The 19,891-nt window shown below is 56.6% G+C and overlaps 1 protein-coding gene across 1 annotated transcript in view; it reads right to left on the bottom strand.

The window, feature by feature from the left end:
* Positions 1-19,891, bottom strand: part of QRICH2 (glutamine rich 2) — a 27,374-nt gene extending 7,483 nt beyond the window's left edge. Inside the window, exons 1-15 of the mRNA XM_047758689.1 lie at positions 18,437-19,891; positions 17,084-17,143; positions 16,550-16,660; positions 9,224-10,097; positions 8,294-9,133; positions 7,715-8,263; positions 6,662-7,432; positions 6,143-6,228; positions 4,729-4,826; positions 3,828-3,942; positions 1,516-1,776; positions 722-844; positions 565-639; positions 245-409; positions 5-126 (exon numbers count right to left, since the gene is read on the bottom strand). Coding sequence (XP_047614645.1) covers positions 5-126; positions 245-409; positions 565-639; positions 722-844; positions 1,516-1,776; positions 3,828-3,942; positions 4,729-4,826; positions 6,143-6,228; positions 6,662-7,432; positions 7,715-8,263; positions 8,294-9,133; positions 9,224-10,097; positions 16,550-16,660; positions 17,084-17,143; positions 18,437-19,201 — 5,015 coding nt within the window. The 5' untranslated portion in view covers positions 19,202-19,891. The remainder of the gene's footprint in view (positions 1-4; positions 127-244; positions 410-564; positions 640-721; positions 845-1,515; positions 1,777-3,827; positions 3,943-4,728; positions 4,827-6,142; positions 6,229-6,661; positions 7,433-7,714; positions 8,264-8,293; positions 9,134-9,223; positions 10,098-16,549; positions 16,661-17,083; positions 17,144-18,436) is intronic.

The raw sequence follows: 19,891 nt of genomic DNA, 5'->3' as shown, positions 1-19,891 counted from the left end.
TCACCTCCGCATGGCGGCGGCCTCGTCGGCCTGGTAGAGGGGGGAGCGCTCTTTGAGCTGCTGTCGCAAGGATTTCCACCGATCCTCCAGGGACTGCCTCACGGGGTCCAGCTCCAGGCGGTCCAGCTGTGGGCGGGGCCGGGGGACCCGGTGAGCATCCAGGAAGCAGGTGGGGGCTGCGGCGCCCGGAGAAGGGGGTGCTGTCTCCGCCCCGGGGGCCCTGGAGCCTCCTTCTGCCCCTGACCTTGTTGTCCATCTGTACCAGGAGCTTGTCCAGCATCTTCTGCCAGTCCTGCTCCTGCCCGCTCATCTTAGCCACCAGCTCCTGCATCATGTGGTTCAGCTGCTCCGTGGTGGCGTCAAACTGGACTCGGCTCACTTTGCCCGCCAGGGCGCTCTTGTCGGCTTTCTGCCCAGAGAGAGAGGACGAGGCCCCAGGATGGGAGAGCGCCCGCTGGATGGAGGGGCCCCGCTCCCTGCGGTGTCAACCCTGGCCCTGAACCTACCCCGCCCCCTCGGCCCCCCCTCCCCAGCCGGCCTTTCGGGATGCGGGCCTGGCCTTACCACGTCAATCTCCATCTCCAGGTGTTCCCGGTTGGCCTTTTCCTTCTCCAGCTTCTCCAGTCCCTGGTACAACAGCTGGGAGGCCGAGGGCGCAGAGGATGAGGAGCAAGGACCCGGGGCTGTGCCTCGGCACCCCCGCTGCCCCGCCCCCCCTCACATCAATGTCCTTCTGCTTCTGCCGATGGTCCTCGATGAGGCTGCTGGTGGTGACGTTGAGCTTCTCGCAGTCGCCCTGCACCTGCAGGATAGCGCCCTGGATGTGGCCCAGCAGCTCTTCGTCCTGCGGCAGAAGGACAAAGTCAGGCTCCCCCAGACACCCCTGGGGGTACTGCCGGCCCTGGAAGCGGGCTCTTGAAACATCACTCAGCAGATAGGACAACTTCGGACCCCATTCTGGCTCTGCTCTGGTTGCCGCCAACTGCCACCTCCCCATGGACTAGCCTCGAGGGGACCCAGCCCACCGGTGGGGGTGGCACTAGAGGTGGTCTTGAGGCCTGGGAGTGGTGAGCTGCCTGGGGCCCTGGAGGCTTTGGGTGTGGGCACCAGCTCCCCCACCTGCCCTGAGCTGAACCTGAACTCTGGGGTCGAAGAAGCTGGCCTCAGGGACTTGTGGCACTTCCGGCCCCTCCAGCAGGCCTGCCCTTTAGAGGGGATAGGCATGGGAGCTAGAAGACCTGGAACCCTAAAGCCATGCCAGCGTCCCCATGGCACGGCTCCACCCCCCACCAGCGGTGCTGTCCCCACCCCTGGAGCCTGCTCTGCCCCCTGGTCCCCTGGCCCCAGAGCCAGCTCTGTGGCTGCCCTTGCTGTGACCTGATGGAAAGACCAGGGACTTCTTTCCATCAGGGTGCCACAGAGCCCTGAAAAGAGCCATGGACAAGTGGCCCCTAGGCCCCAGCATCCCCCTGACCCGGGGGCTTCCGAGAGTGGCTCCCGTCACCATGGTATCACCTGGCTCTGCAGCTTGGCCTTCTTGGAGGGCCGGGAAGCGGCCAGGTTGCTGACCATGTCCTGGAGCTGCTCGTAGCGCTGCACCAGCATGCTGACCTGATGGCTCAGGTCCAGGCTGCAGGCCGGGCAGGTGGCCTCAGGGTCCAGCTCCCCGGGCGTCAGGGCTGTCAGGGTCTTCTGGGGGGCCACGCTCATGCTCATGGACAGCAGCTTGGAGGACGAGGCCAGCATGTTCTCGATGATGGTCCTGAGCTTGTCCAACTGGGCACGGGCGAGAGGGCAGGGGCGGGGCAGTGAGCGAGGCCCAGCCACACTCGCTGCGTCTATGCTGTCACTGCCAGCATGTGCTTGCTGCCCTTGGCCTGCTGTGATCCAGGCAGTCGTTCCAGCCTCAGTGTCTCGCAGGGCACGCGGCACGCAGGAGGTGCTCCGCGTCTGTCCATTAAATAGTAACCAGAGTTCCCAGGGAGGGTAGCACTGATGCTGATAAAGCCCTCACAGGACGGAGGGTCTCCAGCCAGCCCACTGGTGCAGGGTGAGAACATGGCTCCTCTAGCTAAATCCTGGAGTGGTGATGTCTGTTAGTCAGTCAACAAACACTTCGAGGACCCTGATGACACCCAGGCCCTGCTCCTCAGGTCTGGGGACATGAGGGTGGGCTCACACATGCTCTGTCCCCATCTGGCAGGCAACTAACTATAGGAGAATATGATTTTCTCACACCATATACAAAACTAAACTCAAAATGGATTAGAAGCCTAAATATAAGGCCAGAAATGAAAAAACTCCTAGAGGAAAACATAGGCAGAGCATGCTTCGCTGTAAATCACAGCGATATTTTTTTTGGATCTGTCTCCTAAGTCAAAGGAGACAAAAGCAAAAATTAAAAATGAGACCTAATTAAACTTAGAAGCGTTTGCACAGCAGAGAAAATCACGCAGAGAAAGGGAAGAGTAGGAGCTACAGCTGCCGGCCTATCCACGGCCTCGGCCACACCCGATCCGAGCTGCGTCCGCAGCTCACAGCCTCGCCGGATGCTTAACCCGCTACGTGGGGCCAGGGATCGAACCCGAGTCCTTGAGTCCTCATGGATACTAGTCGGGTTCATTACTGCTGAGCCACAGTGAGAATTTTTGTATTTACTTTCCTTTTTTCTTTGCTTTTTAGGGCCGCACTCGCAGCATATGGAGGTTCCCAGGCTGGGGGTTGAAATGGAGCTACAGAAGCCGGCCTGCCCCACAGCTACAGCACCAGGGGATCTGAGCCACATCTGTGACCTACACCACAGCTCACGGCAACGCTGGATCCTTAATCCTCTTAGCAAGGCCAGGGATTGAACCCGAAACCTTGTGGTTCCTCGTCGGATTCGTTTCCACTGCATCGCGATGGGAACTCCTCTGTCTTTACCCTCAACCAAGCTCCCTTTTGCTTGAGCCCAGCAAGCCTCTTGCCACCGGAAGAGCCCGCACTCCTGGGAAGGGTCAGGAGGCCGGGCCCGAAGCAGGGAGGGGAATATGCGCTCTCACAGGTGTGGCCCCAGGGAGCCCTGGAGGCCGCTAAGCTCAGGGGTGAGCTTTGGGATGGCAAGTGACCCCCGCGCACACCGTCCACTGCTGCCCTAGTGGGGACAATCAGCTCCTGGTCACGAAATGGAACATGCCACTGTTCCCGCACACCTGCAAGGGGGACCAGAGTGGGGCCTTCAGCACACGGGGTCGGGGCTCCTGGTACAAGGCCCCTGGGCCCCGTGCCTTTGCCCATCCAATCCCCCTGCCAGTGCTCAGAGGGCTCTTCCTCCTCCAGATACCCCCCGGGAACATTCGGGGGCAACTGAGAATAGCAACTTTCAAGAAGCAAAGGCAGGGAGTTCCCAGGTGATCTAATGGTTAGGGCTCAGCATTTTAACCACTGTGGCCTGGGTTCAATCCCTGGTCGGGAACTTAGATCCTACATCAAGCCACCACCGCACCACGCAGCCAAAAAAAAAAAAAAAAAGAAAGAAAAAGATGCAAATGCAGACACTATCCAGGGAGTGAAAAGATAAGGCATAGAATGGGAGAGAGTATTTGCAAATTACATATCAGAGAAGAATCTTGGGAGTTCCCTTGTGGCTCAGTGGGTTAAGGATCCAGCGTTGTCACGGCTATGGCATGGGTTTGATCCCTGGCCAGGGAAAGTCTGCCTGCCATGGGCAGGGTCAAAAAAGGGAAAAATGAAATGAAATAAAATGAAATGAAATAGGCTGGTCTGTGTGCAGCCAACCCCAAGAAGGGCCCTGGTCTCTGCGGCTGAGGAGTGTGGAATATCCTCACCTGACCCTGGAGGTAAAGGGAGGCTCCGGAGACCGAGTGTTCCAGGCTGATCTTGCCCCGCTCTTGGCTCTCCCTGAGCTCCGTCAGCTCCTTCTCGATGTCGGCCACGGTGACTCTGTGGCACAAGAGAGGTTCCAGCCTCACCACCCGCCTCCAGCAGCCTCTGGCTAGGAGTCCAAGGCCTTGCCTATCCCACAGGTGACTGCCCAGAGTGCTGGCCTGAGAGGCTTCTGGGGGTCAGACCGGAAAAGAGACGGCTCTGAGGGGCCCTAGCAAATGCCCTGAATTCTCCAAGTGGAGACAGTATCTCAGGAGGTTGTTTGCTTTTATTTTATTTTATTTTTTTATTTTTTTGTCTTTTTGCCTTTTCTAGGGCCGCTTCCGTGGCATATGGAGGTTCCCAGGCTAGGGGTCCAATCGGAGCTGTAGCTGCTGCCCTACGCCAGAGCCACAGCAACGTGGAATCCAAGCCCTGTCTGCAACCTACACCACAGCTCACCGCAACGCTGGATCCTTAACCCACTGAGCAAGGCCAGGGACTGAACCCGCAACCTCATGGTTCCCAGTTGGATTTGTTAACCACTGAGCCACGACGGGAACTCCTGTTTTTAATTTAAACAAATTATTTTTTTGGTCACGCTCACAGCATGCTAGAAGTTCTGGAGCCAAGGATCGAAGCTGTGATGCAGCAGCAGCAACACCAGACGGAACCTTAACCTGCTGAGCCACCAGGGAACCCCTGAGCTGTTTTAAGGACCTAGGCGACTTCCCCTAGCAACGTGGATTAGCTATGGAAAGGCGGAGAACAGACATGATCTGGATCAAAGACAGTGAGCCGAAGGCTTCTGTCTCCTCGGCCAGGAAGGCGTGACGCCAGGAGGCGAGGACACGGGGGTTTTACCTGAGGATGCCCAGCTGCAGGCTCAGCGGGCCAGCTTTCACGTCCTTTCCCGTTTCTTGCTCCTGCTCGCCCTCCAGGATCTTGTTCACCCTGTCCAGCTATAAATCCGGCACGAGAGGAGGGTCAGGCAGGCTTGAGAGCGCTGCTCTCTGAACCGACCTCTGCAGCCTGAGCAAGCCCCTCCCCTGTTCCCTAATCCCTTTTTTTTTTTTCTTTTATTTCAGGGCCGCACCCATGGCATATGGAGGGTCCCAGGCTAGGAGTCAAATTGGAGCTGTAGCCGCTGGCAGCCACAGCAATGCAGGATCTGAGCCGTATCTGTGACCTACACTGCAGCTCACAGCCACTCTGGATCTTTAACCCACTGAGCAAGGCTGTGGATCGAACCTGCGTCCTCGTGGATCCGAGTCAGATTTGTTTCCACTGAACAACAGTGGGAGCTCTCTGTTCCTGAATCTTAATCCAACCTTCTGACAAAGTGACAAAGCCCAAGCTCCCTTCTTAACACCCCTCTATCCCATGGGGGTAGAGAGCTGGCACTAAGAAGGGCTGAACCCTAAAAGCAAAAAAAAAAAAAAAAAGAAGGAGTTCCCATCATGGCTCAGCGGTTAACGACCCCGACTAGCATCCATGAGGATCCGGGTTCGATCCCTGGCCTCCCTCAGTGGGTTAAGGATCCAGCATTGCCGTTAGCTGTGGTGTAGGTCACAGACACAGCTCAGATCACACATTGCTGTGGCTGTGGTGTAGGCTGGCAGCTGTAGCTCTGATTGGATCCCTAGCCTGGGAACCTCCATATGTCTCAAGTACAACCCTAAAAAGCAAAAAAAAAAAAAAAAAAAAGAGAGGAGGGAGAGGGAGAGGGGGAGAGAGGGGAGCGGGGGTGGGGGGGGGCTAGGGCTGAAGATCTTGCCATGATCACTGGTCCCAGACAGTCCCACATCTCCGAGTGATGAAAGCCGCTCAGGCCTCTTGGTTGGTGCAACTGAATCCTTCCTTTTTTTTTTTTTTTTTTGATCTTTTTAGGGCTGCACCTGTGGCATATGGAGGTTCCCAGGCCAGGGGCTGAATTGGAGCTACAGCTGCCCACCTACACCACAGCTACAGCAACACTGGGTCCTTAACCCACTGAGCGAGGCCAGGGATCGAACCCCCACCCTCATGGTTCCTAGTCGGAGTCATTTCCGCTGTGCCACGACAGGAACTGCCCCCTTGTGTTTTGATTCGTTTCCAGTGCCCCGACGGGAACCCCGAACGTCAGGTTTTAGGTCCGGGAGATAAACACGGTGCGTTTTCTGAGGGGACCGTGAAGATACTAATCTCCGTGAAAGGGGGGTGCAGAAGCCGCAAACAGAAGCCGCAAGGAGGGTTGTTGGCGCTCAAAGGCAGAGGAGGTGGAGCCTCTCTGACTCACTTTGGCTTTTTCTTGACAAACTTCTTTGGTCAAGGCCTTCAAGGTCTTCAGCTGCTCCTGCAGGTCGGCGGGGATGGACTTCCTGACTGCGGAGAAGAGAGGCCTTAGAGCCGGAAAGGTCAGATGCCCAGGGGCTCCCGGGCCCCGTTTCCAGCCCTCCACATCCTCCACCGGGCTTCTCCTGGGGGCCGCCGCAAGGGGATGGGAAGACAGGAGGGTCCTTTTAGGGGATGAGTTCAACGCGATTGTTTGCTCCTCACCCCAGCTGCTCCCCAGAGTCTGGCAGAGGCCTAAGAACCCGCCTCCTTCCCCGCTAAGGCTCCTTCACTCCGACTGGCTTAATTCCATCTCTGGGACCCTGTGGGCTATGGGAGAACCCAGAACGGGGGAAATGCGGTTTTCGGGGCCCCGGGCAGAGGGCCAGTGGCCGGGAGTTGAGGCCCGGGGGAGAAGAGGAGGCCACCCCTCGAGGACAAGGACGAGCACGGGGACAGCGGCCTCCCCGCCCCGCACACACACCCATCAGCGCCAGCAGGAACTGGAGCTTCTCCAAGTCCGTTTGGCCGGCCTGTTCCTCATCCAGCTCCTTCATGTTTTCCTTAAGCTCCACGTAGAGGCCGACAAGCTCTCCCATCAGACGAAACGTTTCCACTGCCATGGGGAAGCTGGGAGCCAGTTTATCCAGGGAGTCGTGCCGCTCCGTCTGGATATTGCTCCTGTCGGACGAGGCGCGGTGGAAACTGTCAGGCGGGGGTGTGTCCCCGAGAAAGGCGGCCTCGTGGCTTGGGGTGGTCTGAATAGACACTCGAGGGTGGCTTGCATCATACGTTTCATGTGGATCCAAACCCACCTGGACGAACAGGTCTACACCCGGGTACCCTGGGCCACGAGGGCTGGGATGCACGAGGCCCTGGGAACCTGGGCTAGACCGTGCCCGGTCGGGCGGCTCTGCACCTGGGGCCACGTCACCACGCTCATCCGGTTCGGGTGTTTCCAGAGGCTGTGGATCCTGGCTTGCAGAACCCGCGCGGGTGCGCAACGGTGTTGGGCCATGCTGGGCTCCGCCAGGAGGCATCAACCCTTGTTGATAGGTCTCTCGTGGTTCCAAACCCTCCTGGTCTGTACCTCTCAATGCCAAACCTTGACTGGCTAGGAAGGGTGACCCCCAGCCATACTGATCTCTGCCAGGATATACCACGCCGTGCTGGTATGGGCTCGGTGATAGGAAACTTCGAGGATCTGCATGGATTGTTGGAAAGCCATGAAGCTCTGTGCCCGGTGGTATCAAGCCTCGATCTGTAGCAGACTGCCGCAACCAACGGTGGTCAATTGCAGGTTGAACCAAACCACGCTGATCCGTACCAGGCTGCATGAAACCACGTGGATGGGCACCAGGCTGTACCAGACCAGGTGGAAACAAGCCAGGCATAGACGCACCAGGTTGAAAAAAGCCATGTGGAGCTAAACCAGCTTGCACTAATCCAGGCTGACCCGCACTGCGTTGCACCAAACCAGGCTGAGCTGCACCAGGCTGCACCAAGCCTTGCTGAGCTGCACCAGGCTGGACCAAGCCAGGCTGAGTTGCACTAGGCTGCACCACGCCGGGCTGAGCTGTACCAGGCTGCACTGAGCCCAGATGATATATTCCAGGCTGTACCAAGCCAGGCTGAGCTGCACCAGGCTGCACCAAGCCTTGCTGAGCTGCACCAGGCTGCACGACGCCAGGCTGAGTTGCACTAGGCTGCACCACGCCGGGCTGAGCTGTACCAGGCTGCACTGAGCCCAGATGATATATTCCAGGCTGTACCAAGCCAGGCTGAGCTGCACCGGGCTGCGCCATGCCAGGCTGAGCTGCACCAGGCTGGACCAAGCCAGGCTGATATATTCCAGGCTGGACCAAGCCAGGCTGACCTACACCAGGCTGCACCAAGCCAGGCTGAGCTGCACCAGGCTGCACCAAGCCAGGCTGATATATTCCAGGCTGGACCAAGCCAGGCTGACCTGCACCAGGCTGCACCAAGCCAGGCTGAGCTGCACCAGGCTGCACCAAGCCAGGCTGACCTGCACCAGGCTGCACCAAGTCAGGCTGAGCTGCACCAGGCTGCGCCAGGCCAGGCTGAGCTGCAACAGGCTGTACCAAGTCAGGATGACCTACGCCAGGCTGGACCAAGCCAGGCTGAGCTGCACCAGGCTGCACCAAGCCAGGATGACCTGCACCAGGCTGCACCAAGCCAGGCTGAGCTGCACCAGGCTGCACTAAGCCCGGCTGAGCTGCACCAGGCTGGACCAAGCCAGGCTGACCTGCACCAGGCTGGACCAAGCCCGGCTGAGCTGCACCAGGCTGGACCAAGCCCGGCTGAGCTGCACCAGGCTGGACCAAGCCAGGCTGAGCTGTACCAGGCTGCACCAAGCCCGGCTGAACTGCACCAGGCTGCACCAAGTCAGGATGACCTACGCCAGGCTGCACCAGGCCAGGCTGAGCTGCACCAGGCTGGACCAAGCCAGGCTGAGCCGCACCAGGCTGGACCAAGCCAGGCTGAGCTGCACCAGGCTGCACCAAGTCAGGATGACCTACGCCAGGCTGCACCAGGCCAGGCTGAGCTTCACCAGGCTGGACCAAGCCAGGCTGAGCCGCACCAGGCTGGACCAAGCCAGGCTGAGGTGCACCAGGCTGCACCAGGCCAAGCTGAGCTGCACCAGGCTGGACCAAGCCTTGCTGACCTACACCAGGCTGCACCAAATCGGGCTGAGTTGCACTAGGCTGGACCAATTCAGGCTGAGCCACACCAGGCTGGACCAAGCCAGGCTGAGCTGCACCAGGCTGGACCAAGCCTCGCTGACCTACACCAGGCTGCACCAAATCGGGCTGAGTTGCACTAGGCTGGACCAATTCAGGCTGAGCTGCACCAGGCTGCACCAAGTCAGGATAACCTACGCCAGGCTGCACCAGGCCAGGCTGAGATGCACCAGGCTGGACCAAGCCAGGCTGCTCTGTGCCAGGTTGTATGAAGCCAGATGTTCCAAAACCTTGCGGACCTGCAGCAACGTGCATCAAACCAGCTGATGACAATCTTCGCTGACCCATGGGAAACACTGCAAATCCATGCTCGTCTATGCCAAGAGGTACTGATCCACGCTCATCCCTGCCAGGTGGTCCAATACCACTCTCGTCCACGCCAGGCTGTCTTATACCACGTTGGTCTGTACCAGGAATTATCACACCGTGCTGAGGTGTGCGAAGTGGAACCACACCAGGCTGATCTGAACGAGGTCGTTCCAATCCTTGCTCATCTCTGCTGGGTGCCAAGGGTGGCACCACATCCCTCTGAACCAATTCCTGCTCATCCATTCCAGGGGGTACCGCTCCAAGCTGACCCACATAGAGGGGTACCACGCCTTGTGCATAAGTGCTAGGAGTGAGCGAAGCAAGCTGATCTGTGGCTAGTAATCCGAGTCCATATTGATCTGGCCTTGCAAAAATTGGACCCTGGCTAATGTATGCTCCCCTATGCCAGTCTCTGGCCAAGGTGGCTGGGGATAAACCCTGATAAACGGGGCCGAGGTGTGCATCTTGCTCCTCTCTGCGTAGATGTGCTAAGCCGTGCTGCTCTCTAGATGATCTGTGACGATCTGACTCTATTCTGAATTGGGACACTGTGGGGTGATAGGGTTTGGCTGGGCCGGCTTCATCCTGGGCCCTGGAGTGCTGTTCTCTGCCAGGAAACCCAGGAGCGGGGGTACCTCTGCCTCGGTCCCTGCCAGTAACCCCTTCAGAGGGGTATCCTATGCCACTGGTCCCCAGAAAGGTCTTATCTGTGATCAAACCAGTGGCAGACTCCATCGCCTGGTCAAGACTCGGATGCTTGGTGGAGGCTCCGCTTGGAATAATTATATCGTTTGACGTCACGGAAGACTGCCCTCTGCGCTTAGGAAGGCCCGTTGATGACTCCGAGACCTGGTGCGAGAGGAAGGAAGAAATCAGTCACTGGAAGTGAAAATCCTCCATATAAGAGGCGGAGGGGGCGTTCCCGTCGTGGCGCAGTGGTTAGCGAATCCGACGAGGAACCATGAGGCTGCGGGTTCGATCCCTGGCCTTGCTCGGTGGGTGAAGGATCCGGCGCTGCCGTGAGCTGTGGTGTGGGTCGCAGACGCGGCTTGGATCTGGCGTTGCTGTGGCTCTGGCGTAGGCTGGCGGCTACAGCTCGATTCGACCCCCAGCCTGGGAACCTCCATGTGCCGAGGGAGGGAAAGAAGTCTGGGATGTGGAAGAGGACTGAGCGCCCCTGGGAGAAAAACACCCTCCGGTCCCCCCCGAACGGAGCTGGACACAAAGACCGACGCTGACATTCGTGCAGGGTGGTTCTTCAGATGTCTGAGAAGCTGCACATTCGTAAAGGACATCGTCGTATGACGTCTCCCTCATAAAAGACGTGCGGAAACCACAGAAGACAACTGATCGACCTCAACTCTTGCTGAGTCTGCAAATCAAGGACGGGAGTAAAGTATCGAATTCAAGATACAAAGTCAACACCGCAAACCAGCTATCATGGAAAAAAGAAAATATAGAGTCTCCCCCATCATTGACCTATTGCTGAGGGTGGAAGGGTTCACGGCAGGGCAAGTAAGCCGCATATTTCAAACGTAAAATAAATAAATAATGACATAAAATGTACGGCACAGGAGTTCTCTTGCGGTGCAGCGAGTTAAGGATCCGGTGTCATCAACCGAAGCAGCTTGGGTCACTGCTGGGGCGTGGAATCAATCCCTGGCCCAGGAGCTTTTGCATGACATGGACGAGGCCAAAAAAAAAAAAAAAAAAGTGGTGTTCCCATTATGGCTCAGGGGGTTAAGAACCCGAGGTAGTCTCTGTGAGGATGTGGGTTCAATCCCTGGCCTTGCTCAGTGGGTTAAGGATCCAGTATTGCCACAAGCTGTGGTGTAGGTGGCAGATGCAGCTTGGATCCAGTGTGGCTGTGGCTGTGGTGTAGGCCAGCAGCTGCAGCTCCAATTCAACGCCTAGCCTGGGAACTTCCATATGCTGCAGGCATGGCTATAAAAAGAAAGAAAAAAAAAAAAAAGAGGACACAACAATCCTGAATGTTTATGTACCGAATAACAGGGCTAAAAATACATAAAGCAAAACTGGACAGAACTGCAAGGCGATATGGACAAATCCACAATTATCATCAGAGATTTCAACCCTGCTCTCTCAACAGCAGATGGGAATAAGCAGGAAACTGGCAAGTATGCTGTAATCATTTTCAGGAGCTGCCACAAAGTGCCACCACCTGGGTAACTCACACAACAGAAACATGTTCTCTCACAGTTCTGGAGGCTAGAAATCTGAAATTAAACTGTTGATAGGGGAGTTCCCGTCGTGGCGCAGTGGTTAACGAATCCGACTAGGAACCATGAGGTTGCTGCGGGTTCGATCCCTGGCCTTGCTCAGTGGGTTAACGATCTGGCGTTGCCGTGAGCTGTGGTGTATGTTGCAGACGCGGCTCGGATCCCATGTTGCTGTGGCTCTGGCGTAGACTGGCAGCTACAGCTCCGATTAGACCCCTAGCCTGGGAACCTCCATATGCCGCGGGAGCGGCCCAAGAAATGGCAAAAAGACCAAAAAAAAAAAAAAAAACTGTCGATAGGGCTGGTTCCTCCTGGGGCTGGTGAGAGACCCTGACCCACGCTCTCGCCTAGCTTCTGGTCTCAGGTGTTCCTTGGCTTGTAGCAGCTGTTTCTGTTTTGTTTTTTTTGTCTTTCTAGGACCACACCTGCGGCATATGGAGGTTCCCAGGCTAGGAGTCTAATTGGAGCTGTAGCCACTGGCCTACACCACAGCCACAGCCATGCCAGGTCCAAGCCACGTCTGCGACCTACGCCACAGGTCACGGCAACACCAGGTCCTTATCCCACTGAGCGAGGCCGGGGATCGAACACGAATCCTCACGGATGCTGGTCGGGACCCCCCCGGGAGCCACAACGGGAGGTCCCTCCCTGTGTTTTCACATCATCGCCTCTTGTGCGTGTCCCTCTGTCCAAATTTCCCCTTCTTATAAGGGCACGGTCCTACCGGATCAGGGTCCACCCGAATGACCTCATCCTAATCACCTGCAAAGACTGTTTCCAGATCAGTTTACGTTCACAGGTCTGGGCAGTTACGACGTCAGCATATGTTGAGTAGGGGTTGGGGAGACACAGTTTAACCGGAAGAAGACACATTGTTGGGTTTTCTTTGTTTGTTTTTTTCCTCATATTGTCCTTTTATTTATTTATTTTTTATTACTCAGATGAATGGACCACATCTGTAGCTGTATAATGATCATCACAATCTGACTTCACAGGATTCCCATCCCACAGCCCAGGCACGTCCCCCCACCCCCCAAACTGTCTCTTCCGGAAATCATAAGTTTTTCAGTGTCTGTGAGTCAGCGTCTGTTCTGCAAAGAAGTCCCGTCTGTCCTTTTTTCAGATTCCACATGTCAGTGAAAGCATTGCATGTTGGTGTCTCATTGTACGGCTGACTTCACTTGGCATGATGGTTTCTAGGTCCATCCATGTTGCAAAAAATGCTGGTATTTCGTTCTTTTTGATGGCTGAGTCATATTCCACTGTGTATATGTACCACCTCTTCTGGATCCAGTCCTCTGTCCATGGACATTTAGGTTGTTTCCATGTCTTGGCTCTTGCAGATAGTGCTGCTGTGAACATCGGAGTCCGTGTGTCTTTGCGAGTCGTGGTTTTCTCTGGATAGATGCCCAGGAGTGGGATTGCTGGATCACATGGTGGTTCTATGTTTAGTTTTCTGAGGCATCTCCAGACTGCTTTCCACAGTGGTTGCACCCATTGACAATCCCACCAACAGTGTGCTAGGGTTCCTTTTTCTCCACCCCCTCTCCAGCACTTATTGTTTGTAGACTTTTGGATGATGGCCATCCTGGCTGGTGGAAGGTGGTACCTCGTAGTGGTTTCGATTTGCATTTCTCTAATAATTTGTGATGTTGAACACCTTTTCATGTGTTTCTCAGCCATCCGTATGTCTTCTTTGGAGAACTGTCTGTTTAGATCTTCTGCCCATTTTTGGATGGGGTTGTTTGTTTTTTTGGTATGGAGCTGCAGAAGGTGTTTCTAAATTTTGGAGATTAATCCCTTGTCAGCTGATTCACTTGCAAAGATTTTCTCCCATTCTGTGGGTTGTCTTTTTGTGTTGTTTAGGGTTTCCTTTGCTGTGCAGAAACTTTGAAGTTTGATTAGGTCCCAGAAAACACAGTGTCTTTTAAGTGCACAGAAATTTACCAAGACAGACCATATACTGGGCCACAACATATGCATCTATAAATTTATTTATTTATTTAGTCTTTTTGCCTTTTCTAGGCCGCTTCCCACAGCATAAGGAGGGTCCCAGGCTAGGGGTCGAATCAGAGCTGTAGCTGCCAGCCTACACCAGAGCCCACAGCAACACAGGATCCGAGCCTCGTCTGCAAACTACACCACAGCTCACGGCAATGCCGGATCCTTAACCCACTGAGCAAGGCCAGGGATCGAACCCGCAACCTCATGGTTCCTAGTCGGATTCGTTAACCGCTGAGCCACGACGGGAACTCCCATTAGTCGAGTTCTTAACAAGCTGAGCTACAATGGAACTCCTAGGAGGGCTCTCTTGATTGGATCAGGGCCACCTGGAATAATTTCCCTTGGATTTATTCAAAATCATTATATTGGCAATCTCATCATGGAGAGACGGCCCACCCCATCCAAGATTCTGCTGTCACTGGGGGCAGGAATCTTGGCAGTTACCGAAGAGTTCTGCCTGTCTCCTGTGCCCTGGAAAGGCCCTCCTGGACTGAGAATTAGTCACTGCAGATGAAATAAACGAGATAAGGAAACTGAGCCATGGAAAGATTCTGACATCGCCCGTGTCAGAAGCCCCCTCTGGAGTTCCCATCCTGGCTCAGTGGTAATGAAGCTGACTAGCATCCCCGAGGTTGCAGGTTTGATCCCTGGCCTCGCTCAGTGGGTTGCGCATCCGGCGTTGTCGTGAGCTGTGGTGTAGGTCACAGATGTGGCTCGGATCCCACGTTGCTGTGCCTCTGGTGTAGGCCGGCGGCTACAGCTCCGATTCGACCTCTAGCCCGGGAACCTCCATAATTCGGCCTTGAAAAGACAAAAGAAAGAAAAAAGAAAAGAAACCCATTCCCTAGGCAACTTCAGCTCTGAGTATTGCCCAGTGTTCAGAAACAAGATTAGGAGACGGCAGAGAGATTCCAGCTCAAGTTGCAAGACGAGGCCGTCACTCACGAACTGCCTCAAAAGGGAGAAGAGGACCCTATGGACAAGGGTCCCGTGGCTCTGTTACAAATCGCCACAACTCCGCGGCTCAAAACAACACCAGCGTGTTACCTTACCGCTCAGGGGGTCAGAATTCCACAAGCAGTTTCACTGAGCTGAAGTCAAGGCAAGAGCAGGGCTGCTTCGGTTCCTTCTGCGTCCTCGTCTTTTCCCATTGCTGATGGTTGCTGGCTTCCTCTTTCTTTGCTTTTTAGGGCCGCACCTGCGGCACATGGAAGTTCCCAGGCTAGGGGTCGAATCAGAGCCACTGGCCTGAGTCGGCCAGATCCTTAACCCACTGAGCGAGGCCAGGGGTGGAAACTTCATCCTCATGGATGCTAGTCAGATGCATTAACTGCTGGGCCGAGACGGGAACTCCCATCTGCGGGTGTCTGCACACAGCGGTCAGGAATGGCCCGTCGGCCATCAGAACACACCCTTGGAAGCAAGGGGTCTGTGTCCTTCACACACTCAAGTGTGGGGACAGACGAGCCTCTCCCACCTCGGCTCTGAGCTCCTCTAACAGGCGCTGCCACGGGGAGAGTCGCGGCCTCTCTCCCCACGTCTGGTTCTCCAAACAGGAGACCTTATTTCTCTGCGCACATCCCCCCCCCCCCCCACTGCCCTGGCTCTCTTCCTACTCGCGATTCGGGCAGACGCTGCCTCAGCCGCCCCCGAGACCACTGCTTTCCTGGGGTCTGCGCAGGGCTCAACTTGTCAGTGCATGCTCTCTTGCTTCGCAGAAATTTATATTTCATTCTCCTCTGCTGCTGGGGTTGTTCAAGATTTTGAGCAGCTGTCGGAACCCTGACACCTCTGGAGAAGGAGCAACGTCCAGAGGTGCTTCTATTGAAGCTTATTTTTAAGCCTTGCTGGTGCCTGGCACCCCGGGGAAACGCATTGCTCACTGAAACGACAGTGGCACGTACGTGCAAAGAAAGCTTAAGGAAAACACCCAAAACAATGAAAGCAGAGGCCACCTTTTTCTAGACCATTCTCTCTGTGGCAGGCTCTTTTTCCAACTCTTTCTCGTTTGTCTTTTTGTCTTTTTAGGGCCACACCTGTGGCATATGCCACAGCAACGCAGGATCCGAGTCTTGTCTTTGACCTACACCACAGCTCATGGCAACACCAGGTCCTGAACCCGCCTCCTCATGGATGCTAGTCGGTTTGTTAACTGCAGAGCCACGACGGGAACTCCTTTCCAACTCTTTCTGATGCTGCTTTTCTCTGAAGAAGGACTGGAGACTCAGAAAGCAGCTGAGGAGACTAGCAGGCTATCCCTTGCATCCAGAAAATAGTTGGTGCACCCAGATGGCCACTTGGTGGCGCCAAAGGGCTCGCCCTCCTCCCGCTGGGTGTCTGTGCATCCATGGGACCCTTTCCAAGTGACCCAGATACACCAAGCCAGGGGAAGAGGAATGTCGAGACCGAAAAGGCAGCTGATCCGTATCCTCTGGGCCATTTAAAAATACCCACCTTATTCAGAGGAAGAAAGCTTAGCTTGGTTGTCCCGTGCCCGGCCCGGGGAAAGACACACACCCGCAGGTACAAGTCACCATCAGCACAAGGCTCCCTTGAGGAGGTTTCATTTGTCCACTAACCGTGCAGGGACTCGGGCATTTCAGGAAAGACTGTAAAGGACCTTTGAAGAGCTCTGAAAGCAAATCAAAACTACCCTGGGGTACCGTTTTTCCGTCTAAACCACGGGCCAAGCTAAAGAGAAGGAGGTACCGACAGACGGTGCTGGCAGGTGACGGAGGAACAAATCCTCACCCATGGGGGGGGGCCAAGCTGAAACTACACCCACGAAGACAATTTGGCCAAAGCTGGGCAAACTACAAATGTGCATTGGGTTCCTAGGCTCTTATCTTAGGGGTACCTTCCCGTGTGTGAATATCATTATTAGAGCACGGCTGAGGACTGAGAAAAAAAACCATTTAAAGCAGCCATAATAGAAAATTGGTGAAACAAATGCGAAATACCCGCATCATGGACTACTGTGCAGTCGTGGAAAGGAAGAGGTTCGGGGACCCCACCCAAGATCACTGCCCAGCCCCCACCCCCACCCCCGCTGTTCACCGTTTGTGAGGCCCTCCAGCCATCGGTAATCGCTTGCTCCAGCTCCTCCCAGGTGACCATAGTGGCTTCTTCCATCGAAGGCATCATACTCAGCTTCCGGCTCACCAGTTCCTGACAGGGGTAAACGACAGGCACGCACACACAAACACGCCAAGAACACACAACATACAAGACACACACACAAACATGCACACCTAGTTTAATCAGAGGCAGCTGTAGGAACAGAACAGAACTAACGGGTTTGGGTGGGTCCTTCTAAAGCCCCCAGGAGACGTCACAGTCCTTCAAGTAACCAAGGAGTCTTGGGTGACTGGTTTCCTGTCCCATGTGAGCCCTGGATGGACCACCGGGTAGGGATACAAGGAATGTTCCCTCATTCCAGGGGCAGCGGCCCAAGAGGCAGAGGGCCCACATCACCCCACGATAGGGGGATGCACGCACCTGGCGTGGGAGTCTGGATGGGGGGGCTTCAGGCGACCATCCTCCCCCACCCCCGCCTTGAGGGCCCTTTCCCACAGCGCTGCCTGATAGTACCAGGAATTTGTCCCGCTCTCTAGTTAGCCTCTCCAGTTCGTCGATCCGTTGGAGGAGTTTCTGGAAAAAGAGTTCAGAGACTGAGGATCAAAGCAGACCACACACACACACACACACACACACACACACACACACGCACACGCACACACGCACAGGCACACGGAAGAAGAGGAAAGGATGTATGTGGCTCTTAGAGGAACAGAGGGTCGAGAGAAGTCTGGTAAGCCTGGCTTCTGGTTCTTTCTCAGCCAAGAGGAAGGGAAGTGGTGTGTGGTGGGCTGGCACCGGGAGACAGGGAGCCAAGAGCAAGGATGGTGCAGACAGGAGCCTTCCCTGGCCCCAAGATGCGTTTCATGCAACCCCCTGGTGAGACATCCTAGCACTGCAGAAGCAGGCTGACCTTGCCTCTCAAGGACAAAGATGATTGGGTGCTTCAATGGTGTCCCCAGACGTGACACTTATTTTTTATTTACTTATTTTGCTATTTTAGGGCCACACCCGTGGCACTTGGAGGTTCCCAGGCTAGGGATCCAGTCGGAGCTGTGGCTGCTGGCCTACACCACAGCCACCGCAACGCCGGATCCTTAACCCACTGAGCGAGGCCAGGGATAGAATCCACATCCTCAAGGATCCTGGTCGGGTTTGTTAACCGCTGAGCCACGAAGGGACCTCCACGCCACACTTTAGAAAGAAAAGCTTCCCAAAGCAAAAATGAGTCCATCTGGGGTCTGGAGGCCTGGGATGAGGTGAGCCGGGGAATCCGGGGGAGCCCCTCCAGGGTCTTGGCGCCTCCCCCTTTAAGCTTTTCTCCTCCCTCAGGTCTCTCTTTGCCTCTCTCTGGGCTTCCTCCTAATTTCTCCTCCTTTTTCCCCAGCTCTAACCCCAGATTCCAGCCTCATCATATGAGCCGGCCTTGAATTCTAGCATTGCCTAGAATCTTCTGGAATTGACATGCTTCGAGGGCTGTTCACTGGGAAATGCTTATACTGAGGGATTTGTGCTTCTCTCTCCAAGGAAACAAAGATCCAAGTGAAAGTGGTGCTGCCGGCAGGGGGTGGGGGTGCTGTTGGGGGGGCTGGGGTTGGTGACCCATAACCCTCTCCATCACAGCCCCCCTCTTCTCGGCAATAGCTTTGTCTCTCAACACCCACCGCCTTATTTCTATATTCTAGTTTCAAGGCTATCCGTTCAAAGAATATGCTGAGAAGTCGTGAGCCCCTCTCTGGGTGGGCTCAGGACGCTCGGATGTCTGACACGTGGTGGTGGGAGAACCCCTGTGTAACCAGGAAGGGAAGGAGGCCCCCCTAGAAGGGGTTACTCAGCTCCCCAAGATGGGGTCCCCGCCGTTCTCACCTCGGGGTGCAACTCAGGGAGCTCCTTTCCCTTTGGCTGGGCATCCTTCAGGATTTTCACTTCCTCCATGACCTCCTGGAGCAGCTCCAGGATCTGTAAGGCCTGGATGCCATCCGGCACCTCCCAGCTCCGGCCGCTTTCCCGCCGTGCTTTTTCGGGGCTCGGCTCCAGGGGGCGCCGGAGAGCGGCTTGGCTGGGAGCCTCCAGCCCGGCAGCCCCCCTCGCGCCCACCTGGCGGACCGCGCCCACTTCCGGGGCCGGCTCGCGGTCCTTCCAAACTCTCATCGACTCTCTCAGCGCCTTCTCCTGCGCCAGCAGGTCCATCTCCTTGGCCTCCAGCCACTCCCGGGCTTGCAGCCCGCTGGTCTGGACGGTGACGTGCTGCACGTGCGCCACGATGGCCTGCACCTGGCTCTCCACGGTCTTAAGCTGCCTGCTGAGGTCCTGCACCTGCCCGCTCAGGTCCTTGACCTTGCTCTCCAGCGCCTGCGGCGGCGCTCCGCTCACGCTGCTCCTCCGCCTCTCTTTGGACACGGGCAACTGCGGGGTGCTGCTCGAGGCCCGCGGGGTCTCGAAGGAGCGACTTTGCTCGGGCAGCTGGGACTGGTAGTTGATCCGCGCCTCCTGCAGGTTGAGGTTCTTGAGCATGGCCACGATGAGCGTGTGCAGGGCCGTGAAGTTGACGGCGCCCACCTCCGGGGTGCCGATGGCGAGGTCGGCCAGCTCCCGGAGGGAGACCGAGGGGGCCAGCGTCTCGGGCGGCATCGTGCGCCTTCTCTGGCGATCCTGCGCCGCTCACCGCGTCTCTGGGGCCTTTCCGGGCCCCTGCGAGGCCCCGGGGCGCCCGTGCCCCTGGGTCTGAAGCCCGCCCCGAGGACGGAGGGAAAGGCCGCCGGGCTCCCCACTCTTCGCTCCCGGGAAACAGAGCCCGCCTCCCCGTTGGGGTCAGGCCGCCGCCGTCGGATCCCAAGCCTTGGACAGCCCCGCGCTGGCGCCGGCTCACGGACGACAGACGTGAGAGGCCGCCGGGCTCCCCACTCTTCGCTCCCGGGAAACAGAGCCCGCCTCCCCGTTGGGGTCAGACCGCCGCCGTCGGATCCCAAGCCTTGGACTGCCCCGCGCTGGCGCCGGCTCACGGACGACAGACGTTTGGAACCGGGTGCGCGGCCCCGTTCGATGCCCGGTTGTGGTGGCACCCCGCGCGCCCGTGGGATTCCGCGGAAGAACGCCCCCCGGCAGGGGCCTGCCTGTACTTGAAGCCACTCCAAAGTCACCAGAGGAGCCAGTCCTAGGGGGTCGGGGAAGCCTTGGTCAGACCCCAAGGCACCAGTAAATGCTCCCCAAAGAGCGCTGTCCCCGAGGCATTTACATCAGGGAACAGATCAGGTGGGGGAGGAGGGGGCACGGAGACCTCCTAGGGTTCACCTGGATTCTAGCCATCCCTTTACCTAGAAA

Source organism: Phacochoerus africanus, chromosome 14, assembly GCF_016906955.1.
Source record: "Phacochoerus africanus isolate WHEZ1 chromosome 14, ROS_Pafr_v1, whole genome shotgun sequence".
In the NCBI taxonomy this organism is placed as follows: domain Eukaryota; kingdom Metazoa; phylum Chordata; class Mammalia; order Artiodactyla; family Suidae; genus Phacochoerus; species Phacochoerus africanus.
The sequence above is the reverse complement of the archived record's forward strand: the minus strand, read 5'-3'. Positions and strand labels throughout refer to the sequence as shown.